Raw genomic sequence first — 19429 nt, 5'->3', positions numbered from 1 at the left:
AGGCCCCACCTTACAGTGCAGAGCCCTAAATTACTTCAGTAATTGCTTCCTTAAAAAATCCTAAATGCTCCTCCCACAAAGAAACCCCAATCTGCTGATTTGGATCGTTGATGCTCATGAGATTAATAGCTGAGATTCCAGAAGATCAAATAATACTTGATGCAAGATATCTGTCCACTCTAAAATTAGTAAGATGGTGTCACACAGTGCACAGAGATCCACATCTTTGTATAGCAATGCAGTAACAGCATGATCTCACAATATGATGATAAGGAACACCTATGCATGTCACTTCTTGTGACATGGCTGTGTCACCAAGAGTGTGTTTGGTTTCATTCTGTGTGGTAATAACAGTAAAAACACAATTCTATAAGCATTTTTTAAATATGAAATCATATGGTGTTGGAAATGCTAAATGATTTATGTGGAAATTATGGTAGTGAGAAACAAAAGAAAAAAGCATTTTTTACAGAATTGGTGTGCTTTGTCATTATTGTCTCTCCTTGTAACAGCAGGTGGGATTGCCATGCTGATTCTGTTTTGTCTGTGCAGGTTTTGCTGTAATGTTATTTCCAGGCTTTCCAATGTCAAATTCAGTAACATTAAGTGCAGAACCTGAAATATTCCAGGATACTTTACACACAAAATGCTCAAACATTTTAAGGCAGTTGTGAAAGATTCCCTTTTTCTGAAAACGTGATTGTAAGCAGAAATGTTCTTCACAGTGTAAGCATTTTATAGTCATATAATTTTAAATTACCATTTCCAGTACTATTTGTAAGATTCAAGGTAAGCAATAAGATAAAATCAATGATTGTTCTGACGCCATTTCGTGTATATTAAATATCACTGATAATTGTTACTGGGCTAAAAGCAAAGTGACAATCTGTGATGGAGATGTCCTTTTAAAAGCATAATAAGAGTATGTCACTTAAAAATAGAAACAGGCTTCTTGGAACAGATTACATCATCTTATAAGGTATTGCTTGTAGAATATAGTTACTCCCAGAGATTGCTTGCCCTTGGGAGGTGGTTCATCATCTGTTCAGTTATTTTTAAGATAGAAGAGTCTGAGGTGAGAGTCAGCAAGTTGGCTGTAAAATAGGATAAAATGAAGTGCTAGACTACAGATAAAATGCATTTTCAACAACCTAACAGAAATAAAAAAGGCAGAGTTAGTTGAATTGTTGTGCAGTTTCAGACTGGTATTGATTTCAAGAAAAGGCAAATTTAAAAGAAAATTTATTTCAAGAAAGTCCTAAAAATTTCTCTTCCCATTATTTAATGTTTCAACAGAACATAATATTTTTTCAAAAATGTTTTAATCAATAGTAATGTTAAGTCCAAATTTAATGTAATAATTACTAGCCCAAATATTAAAAAAACACTCTCGTATATGGTGTTACAAAAATTAAGCTCCAAGAATTTTTCTCATGCCTAGTAATTATAGATGTGTAAGCACTAAATATAACACTGATTTTTTTTTTAAATGGAGTAAAAACTTTTAAAAATTATTCTGCTGTTTTTTAGCCCTAAAGTGAGACAGAAAAGATAATTTCCTAGACAGTTTCTGTTGCTTGCTTGAAGACCTCAGCTCTGCAAACTGGGCAATGTGGGCAAAGGCCCTAACCCATGTGGTTCATTTTGTGAATTCAGTACCTAATGAAGTGTAAAAATGTAAACAGAATAGGTTGTGAAAGGAGATTTGGAAAATTTCCTCAGCCTTAATAATCTGCAAAAACTAGAAGGATAGCTAAAAAAATATTTTTTAAAAATAAATGAAATACAGATGTGACTGAACTGAAAGAATTCTGCAGGAGAGAAGAATAAACAGGAAGGGGGAATACAGCTGTTGGGGAAAACATTATTTACACAAGAGAACCAAGTTTTTCTATCGTCACCACTGCCCAGGAATTCTTATACTTTCCTAAAAAGCCTGGGCACATATATATATATATAATGGAGTCCATCTGCTTTTACTTCATAAGGGCTTTGCTGTTCAGTTATGTTACATAGCCTCTCAGTGATTACAGAGATGCTATGTTTATTTTTCTACTTCACTTAATGAAACCAAATTGAAGATAGAGAATTTTTTAAAAGGCCATTTCATCTCTGTTCTACAGATACCATACTTGAACCCTGGTTAGATTTTAAATGTTGTTTCTCTGTGATAGCACAATGTGAAGTCTGAAGAGCAGCACAGAAAGATTTGGCTGTTTTTTCATCAGTACAGTCTTTCTGAGTTTGTATCTGGTATCTGTATCTTTGTATCTGGTCAAAATATAATTAAATTGTTTTGAGGAAAATAAGGCATACGTATTGATGTATCAAGTGTCAGCCAACCAGGAAACTTATTATTTATCATGTATTTATTTTTCTTAACATTTTCAGTTCAGGTAGTATCATATAATTTTATTGTGTGTCACTGGCAAACTGGAGCAATAAAAACGTGCATGATAATGTACAACCGACATTGTGTGACGAATTAATCATGATTATTAGTGATTGCCATTTCATACTGTGTGCAGAAAGAGGGCAGACAGAAAACAAAATCCCAAAACTCAGCTATAGGTCATCTTCTCCTGCACGAGCACAGGAGTGGCTGTAGAGCTCCCACAGAAGGATAAGCAGAGGGGTTTTGTGCTCAGGAAACATCTGGGGACCAAATATTAATGGCAGCTTGGTCATTGTGGTGGTCTTGGTACAGGGCTTGGTTCATGTGACATCCATCTAGGATTTGCAGCCCACGTGTCAGTGTTGTTGCCTGGCACTTTGTGCATCCTCCCATCCCACCGTTCTTTTCAGTTTCCAAGATCATCTTGCTGTTTTATGGTGCTTTCACTGGCAGAAATGTTACTCTACCTGAACTTGAGCTTTTCACATCCCTTTACCTAATTTGTTTATTTACTCCCCTTGTTTGCCTACTCAGAAGGGACACAGAGTCAAGTAGCAACCTCGCTCAACCTCTGAAGAATTTAATATGGATAAAATAAAAATATAAATGACATTTTCTAACTGAAGACATCCTACATAAAGGGTTCAAGATGACCTCCAAAATACCATGGGTAAACTAAACTGTGTAATTACTAGATAAATAAATAATAGATACAGTAGAGATACTAGTTTTATGCTTTATTAGCAATTTTTTTACATCACACATTGCCTCTGTGGTCATTCAGTGTTCAAGGGTAGTTATTTCCTTGTCTCCATTTCCTACAGAGGTTGACTGTCTAATTGCTATCCTCTTGGTAGCATTCTCCCCTGCACCAGGTGTGCCAACCATCCTTGGCTCTCTGGCTGCTTAGTATGGTTAACACAATGGAGTTCTGATAAACTCAAAGCTGTTCTCATCAATTTTAACTGTTAAGTCCAGGTTACTCCTGATTTAGAGATGAACATGATCTTTCTGACCAGAAAGCATGCATTTTTGCTTTTGCCATTTATTTTGGTTAGCCTGCTTCTTTCTACAGATCTTTGCAATCATTTTTGGCAGTTATTTGCATTGGGCTTGTATCAACTCCCTTGTAGTTATTTGAGGGGGGAAGATGTTCTAAGTCATCAGGACCAAACTCTTCCCTGAAGAGAATGTATGATCAAGCACAAAAATGTGCACTCCTTTGCAGTTTACAGTAATATTTGTCTAAGCATGCTGATGGGGGAATTACAACTGCAGACTGACAGATTATGCTTATTACTAGACTTGTATTTGGGGCTCATATTGTAAAAATCTATCCCCAAACTGCAAACAATGCTACTTAGATGAATGTTGCCCTGACTGCAATTTTTGGAGTCTCCTGGTCACAAGAGTGGGAAAATCACTGATAATTATTTTGAGTGTCCTTTCTTCAAGGCCTGTATCAGTGTCACCATGTTGGTTCTTTTCCTTTCAGCCTAGGAAAGCACACATCTTGAATTTGACTAGTACTGAAACCTTCAACCTACAGAAAGTTGAGGCATGTATCTGGGCTTCTTAAAGTAGGGGGAAGACGGCTATATATTTATAGCCTTTCCTTTATTTATGGTTTTTTTTTTTGTTTTGTTTGCTTTGGTTTTTTTCTTTTTAATATCATCTACATAATGATCCAAGCTGTGAAAATGAATACTGTTACTGTGAGAAGCTCTTCCATCTTACTAGCTTGAGAAGCATGTTATGTTCTGTTCTGGCTAGTAATGGGAGAGTAGCCAGAAGGTGTAATCTTTGAGGGGGTAAAGCTGCTCTCACACACTGTTTATTATTATTTTAAAGACCAATGTGGATGAGTTAGGAGAAGATTCCGGGTGTCCTCTAGCTCTTGGCTGTCATGTATCTAACTGCATGAAAACTCACAGGTTTGATGCAGTTTGAAGTTCAACAGATTAACCTTAAGCAGTTTGTCTTTATGCTGGAAGAAAATAGAGGAGAAGGCTGATGCAGCCAGCAGTGGTGTCAGCTGGGGTGTAGCTGCTGCCCACAGTCCTCTGTTTCCCTCCCATTATAGAGCAAGAAGTACATCTCTGTGATCAATTTGGGTCAAAGCTACTGAGGTCAGGCCCTTTCCTACATACATTGTGAACAAAATTGTTTGGAATTGATTTCTTTCTGTGCAAGCAGGAGATAGGGAAGTTGGTATGCAGGATACAGGGATATGTATTTGAAGAGTGAGGGAAGAAGATTTTTGGAAAGGAAAAGCCAGAAATACACTCAGCCTTTTTTTCAGAGAAAGTGTATGGATGTGCAGAGAAGCTGCTTTTCTGAGAGATGTGTAAATGTGAGCTGGTACATGCTTATTATGTTTCAAGAGTACCATCTATCAGTTTAAAATGTGTTTTTGCCAGCTTAAATTCAAGTAAAGAACTCTTAATTTGAAATATCTTCTGTAAACATGCTTAGTATCTGTTTAATTCAAAATAATGTTTAAAACAGCTAAGTTAAACTGCAGAAAAGTAACATGCCTTCTCTATTTCTAGCTCTGTGGGCTTGGAAACCCTTGAATCTTTTGAGATTAAGTATTTATGTAACATTAAAATGTTTAAGTAGTGGAGTTTTTTGCTTTGCTAATTTTTATGTTATGCTGTGATCTTAATTTCAATAATAACTTTGCATGAGCTTCTGAAAAACTGAAGGCTTGCAACATTCAGCTTCTTAAACTTAACAAACTTTCCTTCATATTACAGCAAGTAGTGACTGTAGTTACGGAAGTGATCTACATCTTGTATTTGGAAGCTGATTGCAGCCTGTATTTAATAGACATTTTTTAAAAAGCTGATGAATTTTATTTTCTATACATAGATTGTTTTATGTTTTGTTGCAATGAAGTCATTGCTGGTAGAGCAATTGGATTCATATTCTGGAATTGCACTGTGCTGCTCTGTTTGTGAAAGCTGTTTTGAGTCTCAAAGCTAAAAATTCTGCTGTCTGATTTTTGGCTGGATGAACTTGCTGGATTGTGCTGAGAAATGTAACTTTAATCAAGGCTGTGTCCAGCTGCTGGATAAGTGGAAAGGATTCTGCCTAGGCTGCACTCTCACAACGTGACAGACTGTTTGAAAAGTTATTTTGCACAGAGAGCAGTATTACTGCCACAGAGAGTTTTCATGTCTTGGGAAAATGTGAAGTGGAAAATGTGGAAGTAACAGAACTTTTGCTGCTGCAAAGACACTTGAGTCTTTGCTCTCTGTGGTAGTATTGATAGTAAGGAGGAAAAGATGTCAAATGCAAGCCAAAAAAGTTAACCAAGGAAAAAAACACATTCTTTTGAGGTGCCTTCTATTAGAAAAGCTTGTTGATTGACAAGCAGGAAGACTTTTGGCTTATGAATTGAGAGTATATTTAACTGATGGGCCTGTCTGATTAAGTATCTGACCCAGTGGTAGGGCTGCTCCAACATTTATACTTAGCAAACTACTTCCTAAAAATAAAGAAGAAGAGGGAAAAATAGCTATATATACTTTTTCAGAGGTTTAATGTAGACAATAACACTGTTCAGTGCACAACTCCCATCTTAAATGTCACGAGTAAAGGTTTCTCTCAGCAGAAAACCCTCTAGGACTAGAATGAAAGGAGTATTGTCCACATGCTTGGGCAATGCATACTGGAAGCTAAGCTAGGCCTGTCTGGGTAGATCCTGTAGGTTTTGGCAATGGATTTCCAGAATTCAAACCCTTGGACTTAATATATGTGTAGACTTCTGTACAAGGGGGTACCAAATTTTATGGAAGTAAAAGTAGTGAGATCTGACCTTCTCTCTGCACTGTAGTTATAATTGTAGAAATGAAGAATCCCAAAATTGTCCCCATCTCTTCTCCAAATGAATCTATGTACATAAAGAGCTTATACAGTGCCATACAGTTACAGTATGTGAAGCATTTAATGTGTTTTCTGTTATTTAGGTATCTTTGGGCATAGGCAGTGCATGAATACACCCTGGCAATTTAAACTGAGCATTCTTTAAGTTATAAAATTCTGTAACTCAACTTTTGAATTTTGATAATGGAAGATGTGCCTAAGGAGGGTTCAGTTTCTGTGATAGCAGTCATTGTAGGTATCAGAAGATGGTTTTTAAGTTTTTGGGGAGGGAAAAAAAGGAAGAATATTCAAGCCAGCCATAACCTTATATCCTCAGAGGGGTCAGAGAATTGCTCACATCTGCTGACTGTCAGTAGTTATGTAGCAAGCAGTTTTGACTGTGGCTAACTCATTACTGCCAGGCTGAAGCTGTGTGGTGTGTGAGCCAACAGGCTCAAGGCAGTAAAAATTTTACAGGCCAAGTACTCAAAACCTTAAGTGGTAAATGTGACACAAAGAGCAAATTTTATATTCTATTGAATAAAATCCACAAAGAAGTCATGATACATGACCATGACCTGGCTGTTTGGTAAGTACGATATGTACATAATAGCTTTTAGAAATAAATCCTTTATTGAGATTTTTAAATAGCAGCAATTAATTCATTGTACCTAGTAACATCTTTTCTTACCTCACATTTTTACTGTTAAAGAAAAAAAATATACAGCCATACTCATTAAGCACTTCACTCTTTAACATGACATTTTTCTTGACTCAGGACCATAGACATCGAATTCAAACCAGGGAGAGGTTTGACCCAAAATACTGAGAGGATAGGGACAGGTCTAGAAATAAGAACAAAGTTACATAGACAGGAGAGAAAAAAAGCAGGAGGCTCAGTATTCAGAGAAAAGAACAGAGAATGGAAGCAGTAGTTTGTCTGGAATATATTTGTACCTGGAACACGATGGTTACATCTTCAGTGACTGGAGATACAAACAAGATGACAGTGTATGTTTGGAGTTTCAGGAACTCTTGAATATTTCATAAATGTCTCCTCTCTGGTAGCAAGTTGCAGCTCAGCTAGTTGCAGGATTTCTGCAATGGTTTTGTTAAGATCTTCTGTAAAGATTTAGCTTAGCAGTCAGCCAGTGGCAGGGGTCTCTTGATACAGTTTGAGTGAGCACAGATCATAGTCCACATCTTTGGCTTGAAAAACAGGAGAGAAAGGGTATTGAAAAGTATGAGTAGTAAGTTAAGAACCAGGGGAAAATACTTAAGACAAGGAGTTGGTTTGACCATAGGATGTAAATTGCTGAGGTTCCCAATCTACTTGTCAGGAGTTTATCAAGGATCATGGCCTGGAAGCTTACACTTCTGGAAGTGTATTGAACAAATTCAAACAGTAAATAAGGCACATATTTAAATACTTACAGTTATTATTAGCAATAAAGAAAATAGATCCTTTTACTTGGTTCAGACACCCATGTAGTTGTCTGTACTTGAGTCAGACATCCGAAGCTGCCCTTACCTGCAGTGCAAAGACAGGGGCACCTTCAGTGTTACACAAACCAAACTCTAGAGACCAGAGTTGTGTTGGCCAAACGTGCATCCACCAAAACATCACAGGGTAACAACACAGATGTCAACATTGGAGGTAGGGCACACCTGGTCTGTCTTCCTGACTGACACACCTTAGGGTAGGTGCAGTAATATTTTGTGATGCTAATCTACTGATTTGTTCTGGCCTTAAATTCTTCAGCACCTGGCAACTGGCTAGAGATGCTTTTCTGGAAAACTTGCAGAGCCCTCCTAAAGTTGGATCAGGTATGAATGACCAAGGGGACAGGAATCTTGCTGTGCACAGGGATAAATTCTGGCACAAAGTGAACCTACAATTCTGAGGATTGCTGTAGGAGTTATGCTACTGATGCTCCTTAAAGAACTCCCAAAATGGGCCATGTCCTATTAGGACACATTGAAAATCACAGAATCAGTGAAAATATGGGACCCCTTATAGTGCTTCCTGGAGTTTAAAACAATGATACCAACAAGTATCTGCGTGGTTCTATGACAGTGTTATTAACAAACTGGAAAAAAAAAGTGAATTAAGTCAAGTTTGGTTTATTTAAAATAGTATCAAAATCATACTTTTTAAAAAAAGTAAGTAGTTCAGCTAAAACTAATGACATCTGATGTGTTATCAAAACTGAAAACATAATCCAATACAAATACAGTTTTCCATATAATGTTACACTGTTTTTCTAGGTGCATAAGGTTTTAAAAGTTGTAATTGCTAATAGATTTGCAGTACAGAACCTTGTCATCCAACCTTAAAAGATTTTCAAGTTGTTTTGTTTCATTCTAGTAGATGATTCTCCAGTTATATATATATATACATATATATATATGAATGTATGTATATATAGCTTATGTTCTAAGTAATTCAGCTTTGCAAAGTTTCTTCAGTATAGCTTCTTAAAAAGGTATTAATTTTTTTTCTTTTCATATTGTAATTTATTCAGTGCCTCAGGGGACTACGGTATGTTAGAGGCAGAAGTAAGAGCTGTCTCAGAGTATGATCACTTCCCTGATGAAAAAATAATCAGCCCCCAGTCATTCTCCAGCATTATACAGCAGGCACAGATGAGAATGGAACACAAAATCAGTTCTTCCATTTCTATTAATTTCACGGGCTTGAGAAATTCTGCTGTATTATCAGTTTCATGCTACGCAGTGGTTTAGAGCTGTGTGTTCTATCAAATCTATCATGGATCAGTGTAAAGTGTCTGTGTGAAATTCAGTTCTGCCAAGTAAGTTTGCTTGGCTGTGACCTATCCAGACACCCGGTGGCAGCTGTAATGCTTTTTTCCCTGGCAGGTGTTGCAGTAGAAGGGCTTGCAGTAGACACGTGTGTGTGCACATGTGTACAATGTGGTGGAAGTTTGGGAGTCACAACACAAACAGTGATCAGTGCAGGTTGGGTTGTGTTTACAAGGTGGGGATTTCTCTGTTTTGAAAAACAGAACAAGTGGCTGCTATAATGTTCTGGTGGAGCAGAGTCCATTAAGCCAGAGGCAAGAGTCACCCATCCCCACAGATACCCATTAAGGGTTTGTTTTCTTGTGCAACCCTGATATAAGATCACTGTCCTTCAAACACTTGGGCTTGTGCTTAAATATTCTGTAACTCTAGGCCAGACCTGAAATTTATTCAGTGCTTTTTGGTGTTGAGGACAATGGCACAAAGTCTTATTGAAACCTTCAGGAGCTGCTGTAATACAAATGTTAAATAATGAGCAATGCTACTGAAACCGACGGGAATAGTCACATACTGAGATGAAAATGTGAAATATCATCAAAGAATATTGTTCTTGAGTGCCAATTAAACCTGCTACAGCTGTTATTTTGTCTCCCATTCTGATTGCAGAGGTGGAAAATCCTGGTTTTGACTAAATAATCTTATTTTTTGAGAAGGAAAACTAAACATAATGATTCTGTCATGCAGACTCAAATAGGGTAGGGTTTTGACAGTAGCTAAAATGTAGCTAGTTTGAAAGACCAAGTTTGGGTGAAAGCTTCAGGGGTTGGGGAATAACATTTCTGTATAGTATGACTTTCTGCTACTTTTCTTGAGACCACTGTTCTAGTATAAAAGAGAGCAAAGAAAGCAAAAGCCATGTTAAAATCATTGAGATGTAGTTGTTCTGACTAGAAACAAAAAATGCTAGCACTATTCTAATCCATATGAAGATGCATTTCCCTATATTCTGTTATGAATTGGTATAGCTTTGCCTCCTGGCTTCCTGGTGTTTTTTTGGGTTTTTTTTGGGGGGGTTTTTTTGGTTTTTTTTTTTTATTTCTTTGCTGTACTTTAGCACTCTTGCTCTATGGCTTACATTCAATTCCAGGACTTTCCTGGACATGCTGCAGCCTCCAGTGAGGTGAATTGGATGCTTCAATTAAATCTAAGATCTATAGAGGACAGGAAGTTTTCTAGGAGATATTTGCAATTATTTGAGTAGCTATTGATTTTATTGGATTATATTGGATATCACTGTCCTTCAGTTGCGTATTCAGTTTGTTTTGCACCATGAATGTTTCAGCCCCTAGAAAAATGGTCTTTGGTGGCTGAAAAGTCTTTGTACTGAATTGTATTATGTGAATGATTTGCTTTGATGAAAACCATATATAAGGAGAGTTTTCTCCCACTGTAGGATACCAGGAAATTGTCCAGTTTCCTTTCCAGAATCTCTAGTTCCTACCATGCAGCCTGCCTAAATATAGGTTTAATTCAGTTTTCTCTTACCTACTGTCTTTCCTCATGAATTTGGTGACACATTTAAACTACCTTGAGGCAGGACATGTATATTTTGGACATCCATTTCAAAGTGTTATTTTCTTGTATTTCTGTAGCCACTGGGGATCTGGGTCATAGGTAGGAGCTCCTCTCTGCTCTGGAATGGAAAAGAAAAAGGCATCCTGTGTATGCCACGTGTACCAGCAGATTTTCCTCTCCTCCTATGCACATAACTTCCCTTTCAAAGCTGACATCTCAGTTGTTCTTTTGTGGCAGAAAGGCACTTTTGCTTCTTTCCAGAGTGAAACAGGTAGACATGCAATGGTAATTAAGTCCCTTACATGAATTGTAGCATGAGTGCAAATTTGGTTAATCTACCTAATAGGATGTGGTGCTTTGGGATGTGTGTACGTGTGCAGATGATTGTAATTAAGTCTAAAATGGCAAAGAAATGTATCACTGGAACTCATTAGGACCTTAGGTTATCTAAATTCATATCCCAAGAGTAGTTTCATGTCTTGAACAGATCTGATGTATGTCTTCTGCTTGCCTTCAGACATATTTGGATCTATTATACTGTCCAGGTAGTTTTCCTTTTTGCTAGGCATTTCTCTCTTTACAAATTTCATCTCCTAAAATTAATTTTTATCAGTGTTTCTTGTAAGATCATGACTGAAAATTTAATAACTAGGGCTGAATATGAACAGCAGTATGCTGCCTTTTCTTTAGCCCTTGTTCTTAGGTGTATTCCTACAAGTTGATGGAGTGAAGATTAAGGAATGCAATAAATTGCAATAAATACTATTCCAACCCCAGGGAACAGTTGCATTTCCAGAGTCTGGAAAGTGTAAAACATACCAAAACACACTGAAGCCAAGTTTAGGACTGTGCAAGATATTGCAGGTTCTGACAATAAAAGTTTACTTACAGGCATTATTTTGCTTGAAACGTTACCTTTTCTGTTCTTTGACTACCCAGCATGAGAATATATACATATATATAAAAAAAATAAAAATGCTAGTTAGTGTTTTTATATTCTGGGGTAAAAGTGTAATGGGTGCTCCCTGACATAGCACTACTCAAGCTATGAAGCTATTGCAGTTTTGTGGGAAATGAGAATCTAGTTCCTTGTGCTTTCTGTGCTATATCTTCCTGCACAGAAGTGCAGGAAGAGATTTTATATGCTAAATACTTTGTCCTTGAACTACATCCTCCTTCAGTTTTCATTAATTTTCATGTAGTCTTTACTGCAGTCAGGTGTGATACTTATTTAATGCAGAGATTTGTACCTATTTCATCTGCAGGTAGAGCCTGCTCACAGTCTCCAACAGGAAGGTTTGCAATATTCCAGGAATTTTTCCCTCTTGTTTTACTTGCCCCCCTCCTTCCAGCCTATACACATGCTGTGCACGCTTTTCAGATCAAGCAAGTGGGAAGTTGGGAGACAAATTAGACTGGAAGCATCTGTTTCTGTTTCTATGTTGGAAATGCTGAGGCAAAAATATACTGTATGTCAAGTGAATTAGTGCATTTATCTGCCATTATTTTGGAGATGATGCTTCACTAGCTGAATTGTGCCTGAAATTGGGCTGATACTGAAAATAAATTTTGCATTTTATGGTAGACTAAAAGAAACTAATAACACAGATGTACTGTAGATGACATAAAGATTCCTTGAAAATACATTACAAATCTATATTTTAGTAACTGAACATATTGAATAGGCTTTTTAACTGGGTCTGAATGTTATTTTTTCATGTTAGCACTCTCAAAGATATTTCTGTTTGAATAGACATTTAAGAACCTGTGTGAGCAAGTATTTGCCCTTACAGTGAAGCATACCAGAATCTTAACATTTCAGCCCTCAGGATTTAGGATTTTTAATTTATTTATTTACTTATTCATTATAGTCCTAAAATTATTTCACTTCTGTCTAGTATCTTATAGTTAACAAGCTATTGCTTTGATATGATACTGCTTTCCAAATCTGTTTTCCATGTCCTCTCTTTAAAGAATTCTATTGGTTTTTATATAAATATATATAAATATTGTACTTAGGTGTTTGCAGTGTGAAATTAAAAGCAGGTTGCACCAGGTTGTTGCTTGGAAAAAGGTGAAGAATAATAATCTTGAGTTCAGTAGCTCCCACAACATCTTATTGTACAGCATGAACCTCACAACTAGCACCTACAGTTTCAGATGCTTAGGAGCTCTTTCATCATAAAATGTCAAATTGGATTGGATTTGGATCTCTGCAGTTCTCTTAGTGAAATCCTGACACTTTCCAGACCAGGATCTTGAAGAAATTTTGTGTGTTTGGCTTTAATATAGTTAAATACATGAATAAAAATGTGCTGGGCTGAGACCACAATGAGGTTCTGTTTCTCATGTCTTGGAGAGTAATTGGAAAGGAGAAGATTAGGACGTATTACATCAGCTTTCCCTGGAGTAGAAAACCAAAGGTTCATTCTGATAACTTGTGTGGTATATTAAGTAGATTATGCTTTGTAAGTGCTAAGATTTTATACCTAATTCCTGAAGCCACAAGTAATCATAAAAGATGTCTAATAATAATTTCAATTGAAAATTCATGTATTGGCACACATAAAAGGTAAAAGTTCATGCTCATGTAGTATGTGGTGTTCTTTCTCAGCTGCCCTGCAACACTGTTGCAAAATTGAGAGTACTTATGCTCAATAAACGTTCAATGTAAAATGAGAAGCATTTGTCATTTTATACTTCTCATAGTACTGCATCTTCATTAAGTATTTTCAGTCATCTATATGAGTACGTCCAACGTAGAGGTTTGTATTCCACATTATGTTGTGATCACCACTTTCTCTTTATGAACACTCTAGCTTTTAAAAATTGCACCAGTTACATGTTCAGTTAAGATAAATACTGACTATTTCTTGCCAGATATCCCTGAAGACTATGTGCAGGAAGGCTACAACTCAAACCTTACTGATTTTTTTTCTTTCTGGATTATTTCTCTTACTTTAAGAAGCTGGAAACATGATGTAGACCCAGATCCCAGTCTGTTGTTTTTTTCTTGCAGCCCACGATCTCTGACAGAGTATTTATATTACCCAGAACTAACATTCTGTGCTCTCTTGGACTATCAGCCTGCAGAGGCACAGCTGTTCTTTCACCAGTGCTGTGATCTGTTGAATAGGAAAGGGATTCAGATCTCAGCTGCACTGTTGTGAAATACAGCTTTATGTTTGACATACTACCACTGACATCAGTTGAATTTCTCTGGATTTTCATGGTTGTAACTGAGATCAGAGTTTAGTCTCAAGTCTCACTGTGTTTTTCAAAGATCTACAACATCTCTTACTAAATACCTTTTCTGTTGTAGCAATTCCTGCTGGCAAAAAAAATGTAGGTAATCTCATGTTTGGATGTCAGTTAGAAGTTCTGTGTTGCACAGGTCCATGATTTTCTTCACAATTCTCCTTGGTAGATGAGCTGTAACTGTGCTTTCAGGTATTTGCTCCTAAAGTAAATAAAGGATATGAGAACCTAATACAGGACAAAGATGCTTTATCTGGGACTTTCTAAAGCTTCCACATTCCTGCCACTGCTCCTGTCCTCTTCCATAGCTGCCAATTTTGAAGGCCCATAAGCTCTTTACCCACCTGCTGGTTTGACTTGACAGTTCCAGTAGGGATGGGACTCCTGGCATGGATAGTGTGGTGCCTTGCTTGGGCTTCCATCAGGCACAGGCTAAGCAGTATAGAGTCCATCAGGGATCCCAAACCAAGAGGCAGCCTCAGCTCATGCCAGTCTAGTTCTGACTGGGCAAGGCTTTTCAAAAATATCATATTTTTAAGGAGATACCCTGGCAGTAGGTGCTCCTTGCTTTGTATCTGTTAGTTCAGCATTTGTCATGCTTGCCTATGGAGTTGAATCCATGGGAGCAATTTCCTCCTTCCTCAGGGAATTCAGATCTGTCTTTGCCTCATCAAAACATCTCCTAACTACCCAGGAACTCCTTCAGTTCTGGACACCTCTCTTTTGTTTGAAACTTCAGCATGCATAAAACCCAAAGCAAGTCATCAGTAAAATGCTGTTGCCTTGTGGTTAGAGCACTGGAACAGGTCCGAAGTTTGAGGTATAATTGTTATTATATCTCAATATAATAACTGAAGGTTTGTTCATTTTATTGCTTGGTGCAATGCCTAGTTATCCTGGAAGACTTCCCCTTCTGTAACCCTGTAGCTATGTTATAGAGAAGCACTGCTGTTCCTCTATTATTTAAAAAAAAAATAAAGGTAATATTTTCTATCTATAATTTTTTAATATTTTTCTACAATTAAATCCTCACCTGTGAGTTGCTGCATTTATAATAAGTTTTAAATTACTGTAGTTTCTTCATTATGAACCTGTCAGGCCTAAGATATGTGTAAACCTTATTGTATTACTTATGCAAACCAATCTGATCCCTGAAAAAAAGTTGTCACAAATCTTTGAGTTTGCATATTCTGAACAGAACCAGTTTACTCTCTGAGTTAGGCAACCAAAGGAAAGGAAATGTATTAAATTTCCATTCAGTGGGATTTTTCCACTGTGAAGGTTTTTTGGGACAAATGCTTTGTTGTAATGGTGAAAGAGTTATAGGAAAATAATTAAGTTTTGTAGTTGTATTGTTTGCTATTTCCTTGGAAGAAAACTATTATTTTTTATACAAAATTTGTTATAAACATTTTTTGTTGTTGTTAATATAGGGTTAGGGTAGTGTACAAAGCTGTCATAAAAGTGAGGGATTCTGAGTACAAAACACATCAGCTTTCCACCCTAATATATGGTCATGAGAATGCCAATGTTGTTGTCAAACCTGAGGCTTGTGAAGCAGTGTCTTGTACAAACTTGGTAGGTGGTAGAAGAACAGAATTTAAACCCTTTGCCACTGAAATTGTTTGCTCCTAAGAAATGGGACCTTGATATTTTTCTTACAGCAATAAACAGGAAAAGCACTGTGTTTTAGAAGGGAAATTCAGTGAATTTTTGGTATTAGTTCAAAGTTACCGAAGTGCTATATTGTCAACAAGAGTTGCAGGTCAACTTTAAGTTTTGTCAGTTCAATTTGTCTTCTACTATAGGTACATGGAAACATCTCTGCCCGTGCACTTGTCTACCAAGTAATAAAAATTAAGATCCAAATTTGTTGGCCAGGCTCTGAATTCGTGTTTCTGTAAAGAGATATCAAGATGAGTGTGTTTTTCAAGTGTTATCTTCTCATTTTATAAACAGGGGTTAGCAAATAGAATTTCTTCACTGAATATATTAGAAAAATATTAGCATAGAAAATAGTAAAAGCTGTGTTTTAGCATATATCAATCCACTATATATTAAATTCAGTGGGATTGATGCTACTATAAAGTTCTGTATAGATTTTGAGTCTGTTCAGGTGTCTGATTTCCCTAAAAGTTATATTTCTTTGCTTTTTCATGAAGCTGGAGTAGAAAAAGCTGAGAAAATAAACTTCACAGCATAAATAATTGTCCCTTTGTCTGAAGGTTCAAGCTCAAGTGCGACATGCAAAACTCAACTTTGACAAACTGAAGACTGATGTCTGTCAGAAAGTGGATCTTTTGGGAGCAAGCAGATGCAACCTCCTTTCTCATGTGCTAACGACATATCAGGTATCCAAAGAAAACGCTGACCTCCAAAAGAAAGATTTTCTGTTAATGAATGTTTTCAAAGAGGTTACCATGGCAGTATTCAGCTCTAAAACTATATAACTAGTATTGAAGAGATGTAAAATTTGCACTGAAAGCAGCCTGGTGTTAGAGCTAACATTTTATTGAAATTTTATCCTACCCTACAGACAACACTTCTTCATTTTTGGGAAAAAACTTCACACACGATGGCAGCCATCCATGAAAGTTTCAAAGGTTATCAGCCATATGAATTCACTATGTTAAAGGTAAGGAGTATAGAGGTATGGTTTTTTGTCCAGTGATAACAAACAAAAGATCATACAAGGATGTAGAAAGCACACATTCATATTTTGTCCATATATGGTCTGATGATTTTATTCATCTCATGTTTTTTCATATAAATTTAGGTTTTCTGTTTAATGTCCTCCTGACTAGTAGGATCAGAAACTGCATGGGGAGTGCAGTGACTGAGGAGCTATTTCAGAGAAAGGGTTTGTTCATGGTTGTACTCTTGTACGTGTTAAAATTCTAACTTCAATTGTGTTTGATTATTCCTAAAGAACAGTAAGATCCAGCAGAATTAGGGATTTATATTGGTCCCCAAAATCCAACAGGTGAATTAATGCTATTTTATCTTTGCATCTGTTTTCAAAAACTCATACTCTTCAAGAACACTTAATTGGGGTACTTATATACATTAATGCTCACCTGCACTCAGACCACCTAACCTTGAGCTGTTCTGGGAAATACTGTTTAGTTTGACTAGTGGTGTTTGCTGATCCTTTGTAATCTCTGAATATGCAGTATGTGCAGTTTTTGTCTTTTATGATTCCAGTTCTGATATTATCATCTTCATTTTGCTTATGCAAGGGATCCTTCTGAATTAAACTAAGCATACATGCATGTAGGATTAGCATTTTTCTTTAAAACAAGGATTTAAATAAAATGGCAGCATTTGACTTAAATGTAGATTGTCTTACTAAAAAATTAGAAGGTGCTATGTACCGGAAAACAACTATTTATCCTTTTAAATATTAATATATTAATGTACCAGGTTTACTTCAGGAAAGAGACTCTTAAACACCTCTTGAGGTTGTTTCTGGAAAGAAGATGTTGTCTCTAGAGATGTTTGCCACAGTCCTTTAATGAAAAGCAGCCCATATTTTTTCTTTGCTTCAGGGTATGTGCTGAGAGTAGCATAATTGTGCTGTTGCAGCTGTATTTCCTAGCTGCAAGTTTTATGCTTGATGATGGATGATTATTAATGTGCTAACATCGCTATATATTGTGATATAAAAGTACCTGTTACTGTATCCATTGCCCTAACATGAAAGATGATGGTCTGCTGTTTTGGTAAAGCCTTTAAGGCTTCATTGTCCTGTAATTACCATATATCAAATGAATTAACATTTATTTCAGGGGCTACTTTTCATCAATGATACCTCTTTATTTTTTCTGTCTGTTTATTTGCCTTATTTACTTATTGAGTATTGGATTTTTTCATTTTAATGCTATGATACCATACTTCCTGAAGAGTTTATGCACCTAAAAATAATAATAGCCCTGGTAAAAGAGTCAAAAGGCCTAAATATCAGTTCATCCATTTATTTCCATGCAAAAGCAGCCCAGGTGCAGGTGAAAGAATTTTGCAAGTTGAGTAGCAGTCGGACTTGGAATGGTGCAGAGTGAACGACAGTGAACTTTCCCTGCCAGTGTGTAAGGTCTTACCCTGATTTTTGTAGTAAAAGAAAATCAACAAAACTAGAATGATAGCTTTCTAAACATGTACCTTAAGCCTCATACTGGTTTAGCTCACAACCAAGTCCATGTGGGTTCAGATGAGCAGGCATGTGGTGTGAAGTTGCCCATTTATCTGTGCTCAGCCAACGAGCCCAGGGACAATTCATACACACAACTGAAGTGTGTTTGCTTTTGTCTGAACCCAGTCTGTGTCCTTACAGCTTTGTTTACTCACTGAACTTTCTAGATGATGGAGCTTCTTCCCTTCTTCTCATGTAACCTGAAACAAGTGAGAGAATATCATAGTTTGATTTCACTCATGCTGACAGCAGTGATCACATTACTGTGGGTTCATGTTTAGAAAACAGTTGACAGTGTCTTCTTAGCACTCAGTTATATTTCATACTCATTCTCTGTATTATTTTAAATCTTTTTAAAAAGATATCTCAGTCTGTTGTGTATGTCAAGATGTGGAGTAGACGGAAACAGGGGAGAGGAAAATAATTTCATTATTAGCTATCAGAATTTGCATAAATATTGCCTGATTTAAATTGTTACATGGAATTACTGCATTAAAATACAGCTTCTGGTTTTTAGTAAATTTTCTGTAATCACCTTTGAAACTGAAGCTGTATTCCAGAGCTGTGCTTATTTGCCTAATACAGGAAATAGTAATTGCCATTATTATCATGCTGTTTCCTTCCCAAGGCACTCGTGGACTCCCTTTCTATATGCTGTTTCCGTCATTCAATCAGTCCTTTAAACATGGGTTTCCTGAAACACTCATGAAGGAAGCATCATAAAATACAGTTCCTTAAAGAAGGAAGTCTTTTTCTTGGTGACGATGCAAAAGATTTTTCTACTGATAATATGCTTTAACTTTTATAATTAGGCAGTGGTTAAAGTAGTTCTGTTTATTCAAAACTATTACCTCCTTCTTGGGGCAGGCTCTGTGCTGCTGTACTTAGTGGCAGGGAGATCACCACAACTCTTGCACCATCACCTCCTGATTGCAGGGGACTGTGTGTCCTGCTGTGAAGGTGTCCTAAGTGGCTCAAGTGCCCAAAGCAGTACAGTGCCTGTAGTGCAAAGCTCTTCTGTCTTTCTCTGCACTGCACTTTTAGTGCTAATATAGTGCATAACCTTACTTGTTTGAACTCCTATCCAGGTTCTCTTGAAGTCAATGGAATAATTCCCATCGACTTTAATAGGAGAAGAAGTGCAGTCTAGTCAATATCCAGTTAAAGGGTAACATATTCCTTTATAGGTTATCTAGCTGATGTGGGCAGTGTCCATTATTCAGAATCCAAGAGGTCTGCTTACATGTGATTCTGGTTAGCACTGTTAGTGTAAAGAAAAACAAAATGAACACAGAGTAAGGTAAATTTCTTTAATGCCTCTATTTACTACTGCTGCTTTTGTCATCCCTCATCTTTTGACTCATGATGTCTGCAGCACT

At 36.8% G+C, this 19429-nt stretch overlaps 1 protein-coding gene across 10 annotated transcripts in view; it reads left to right on the top strand.

The window, feature by feature from the left end:
- ICA1 (islet cell autoantigen 1) overlaps window positions 1-19429 on the top strand; it is a 64840-nt gene that overhangs the window by 25662 nt on the left and 19749 nt on the right. For all 10 annotated transcript variants that reach the window (XM_071735315.1, XM_071735313.1, XM_071735312.1 and 7 more), the window contains 2 exons: window positions 16087-16212; window positions 16398-16496. In XM_071735315.1, the coding sequence (XP_071591416.1) occupies window positions 16087-16212; window positions 16398-16496 (225 nt within the window). The remainder of the gene's footprint in view (window positions 1-16086; window positions 16213-16397; window positions 16497-19429) is intronic.

This window comes from Heliangelus exortis, chromosome 2, assembly GCF_036169615.1.
Source record: "Heliangelus exortis chromosome 2, bHelExo1.hap1, whole genome shotgun sequence".
NCBI classification, from domain to species: domain Eukaryota; kingdom Metazoa; phylum Chordata; class Aves; order Apodiformes; family Trochilidae; genus Heliangelus; species Heliangelus exortis.
The sequence above is the reverse complement of the archived record's forward strand: the minus strand, read 5'-3'. Positions and strand labels throughout refer to the sequence as shown.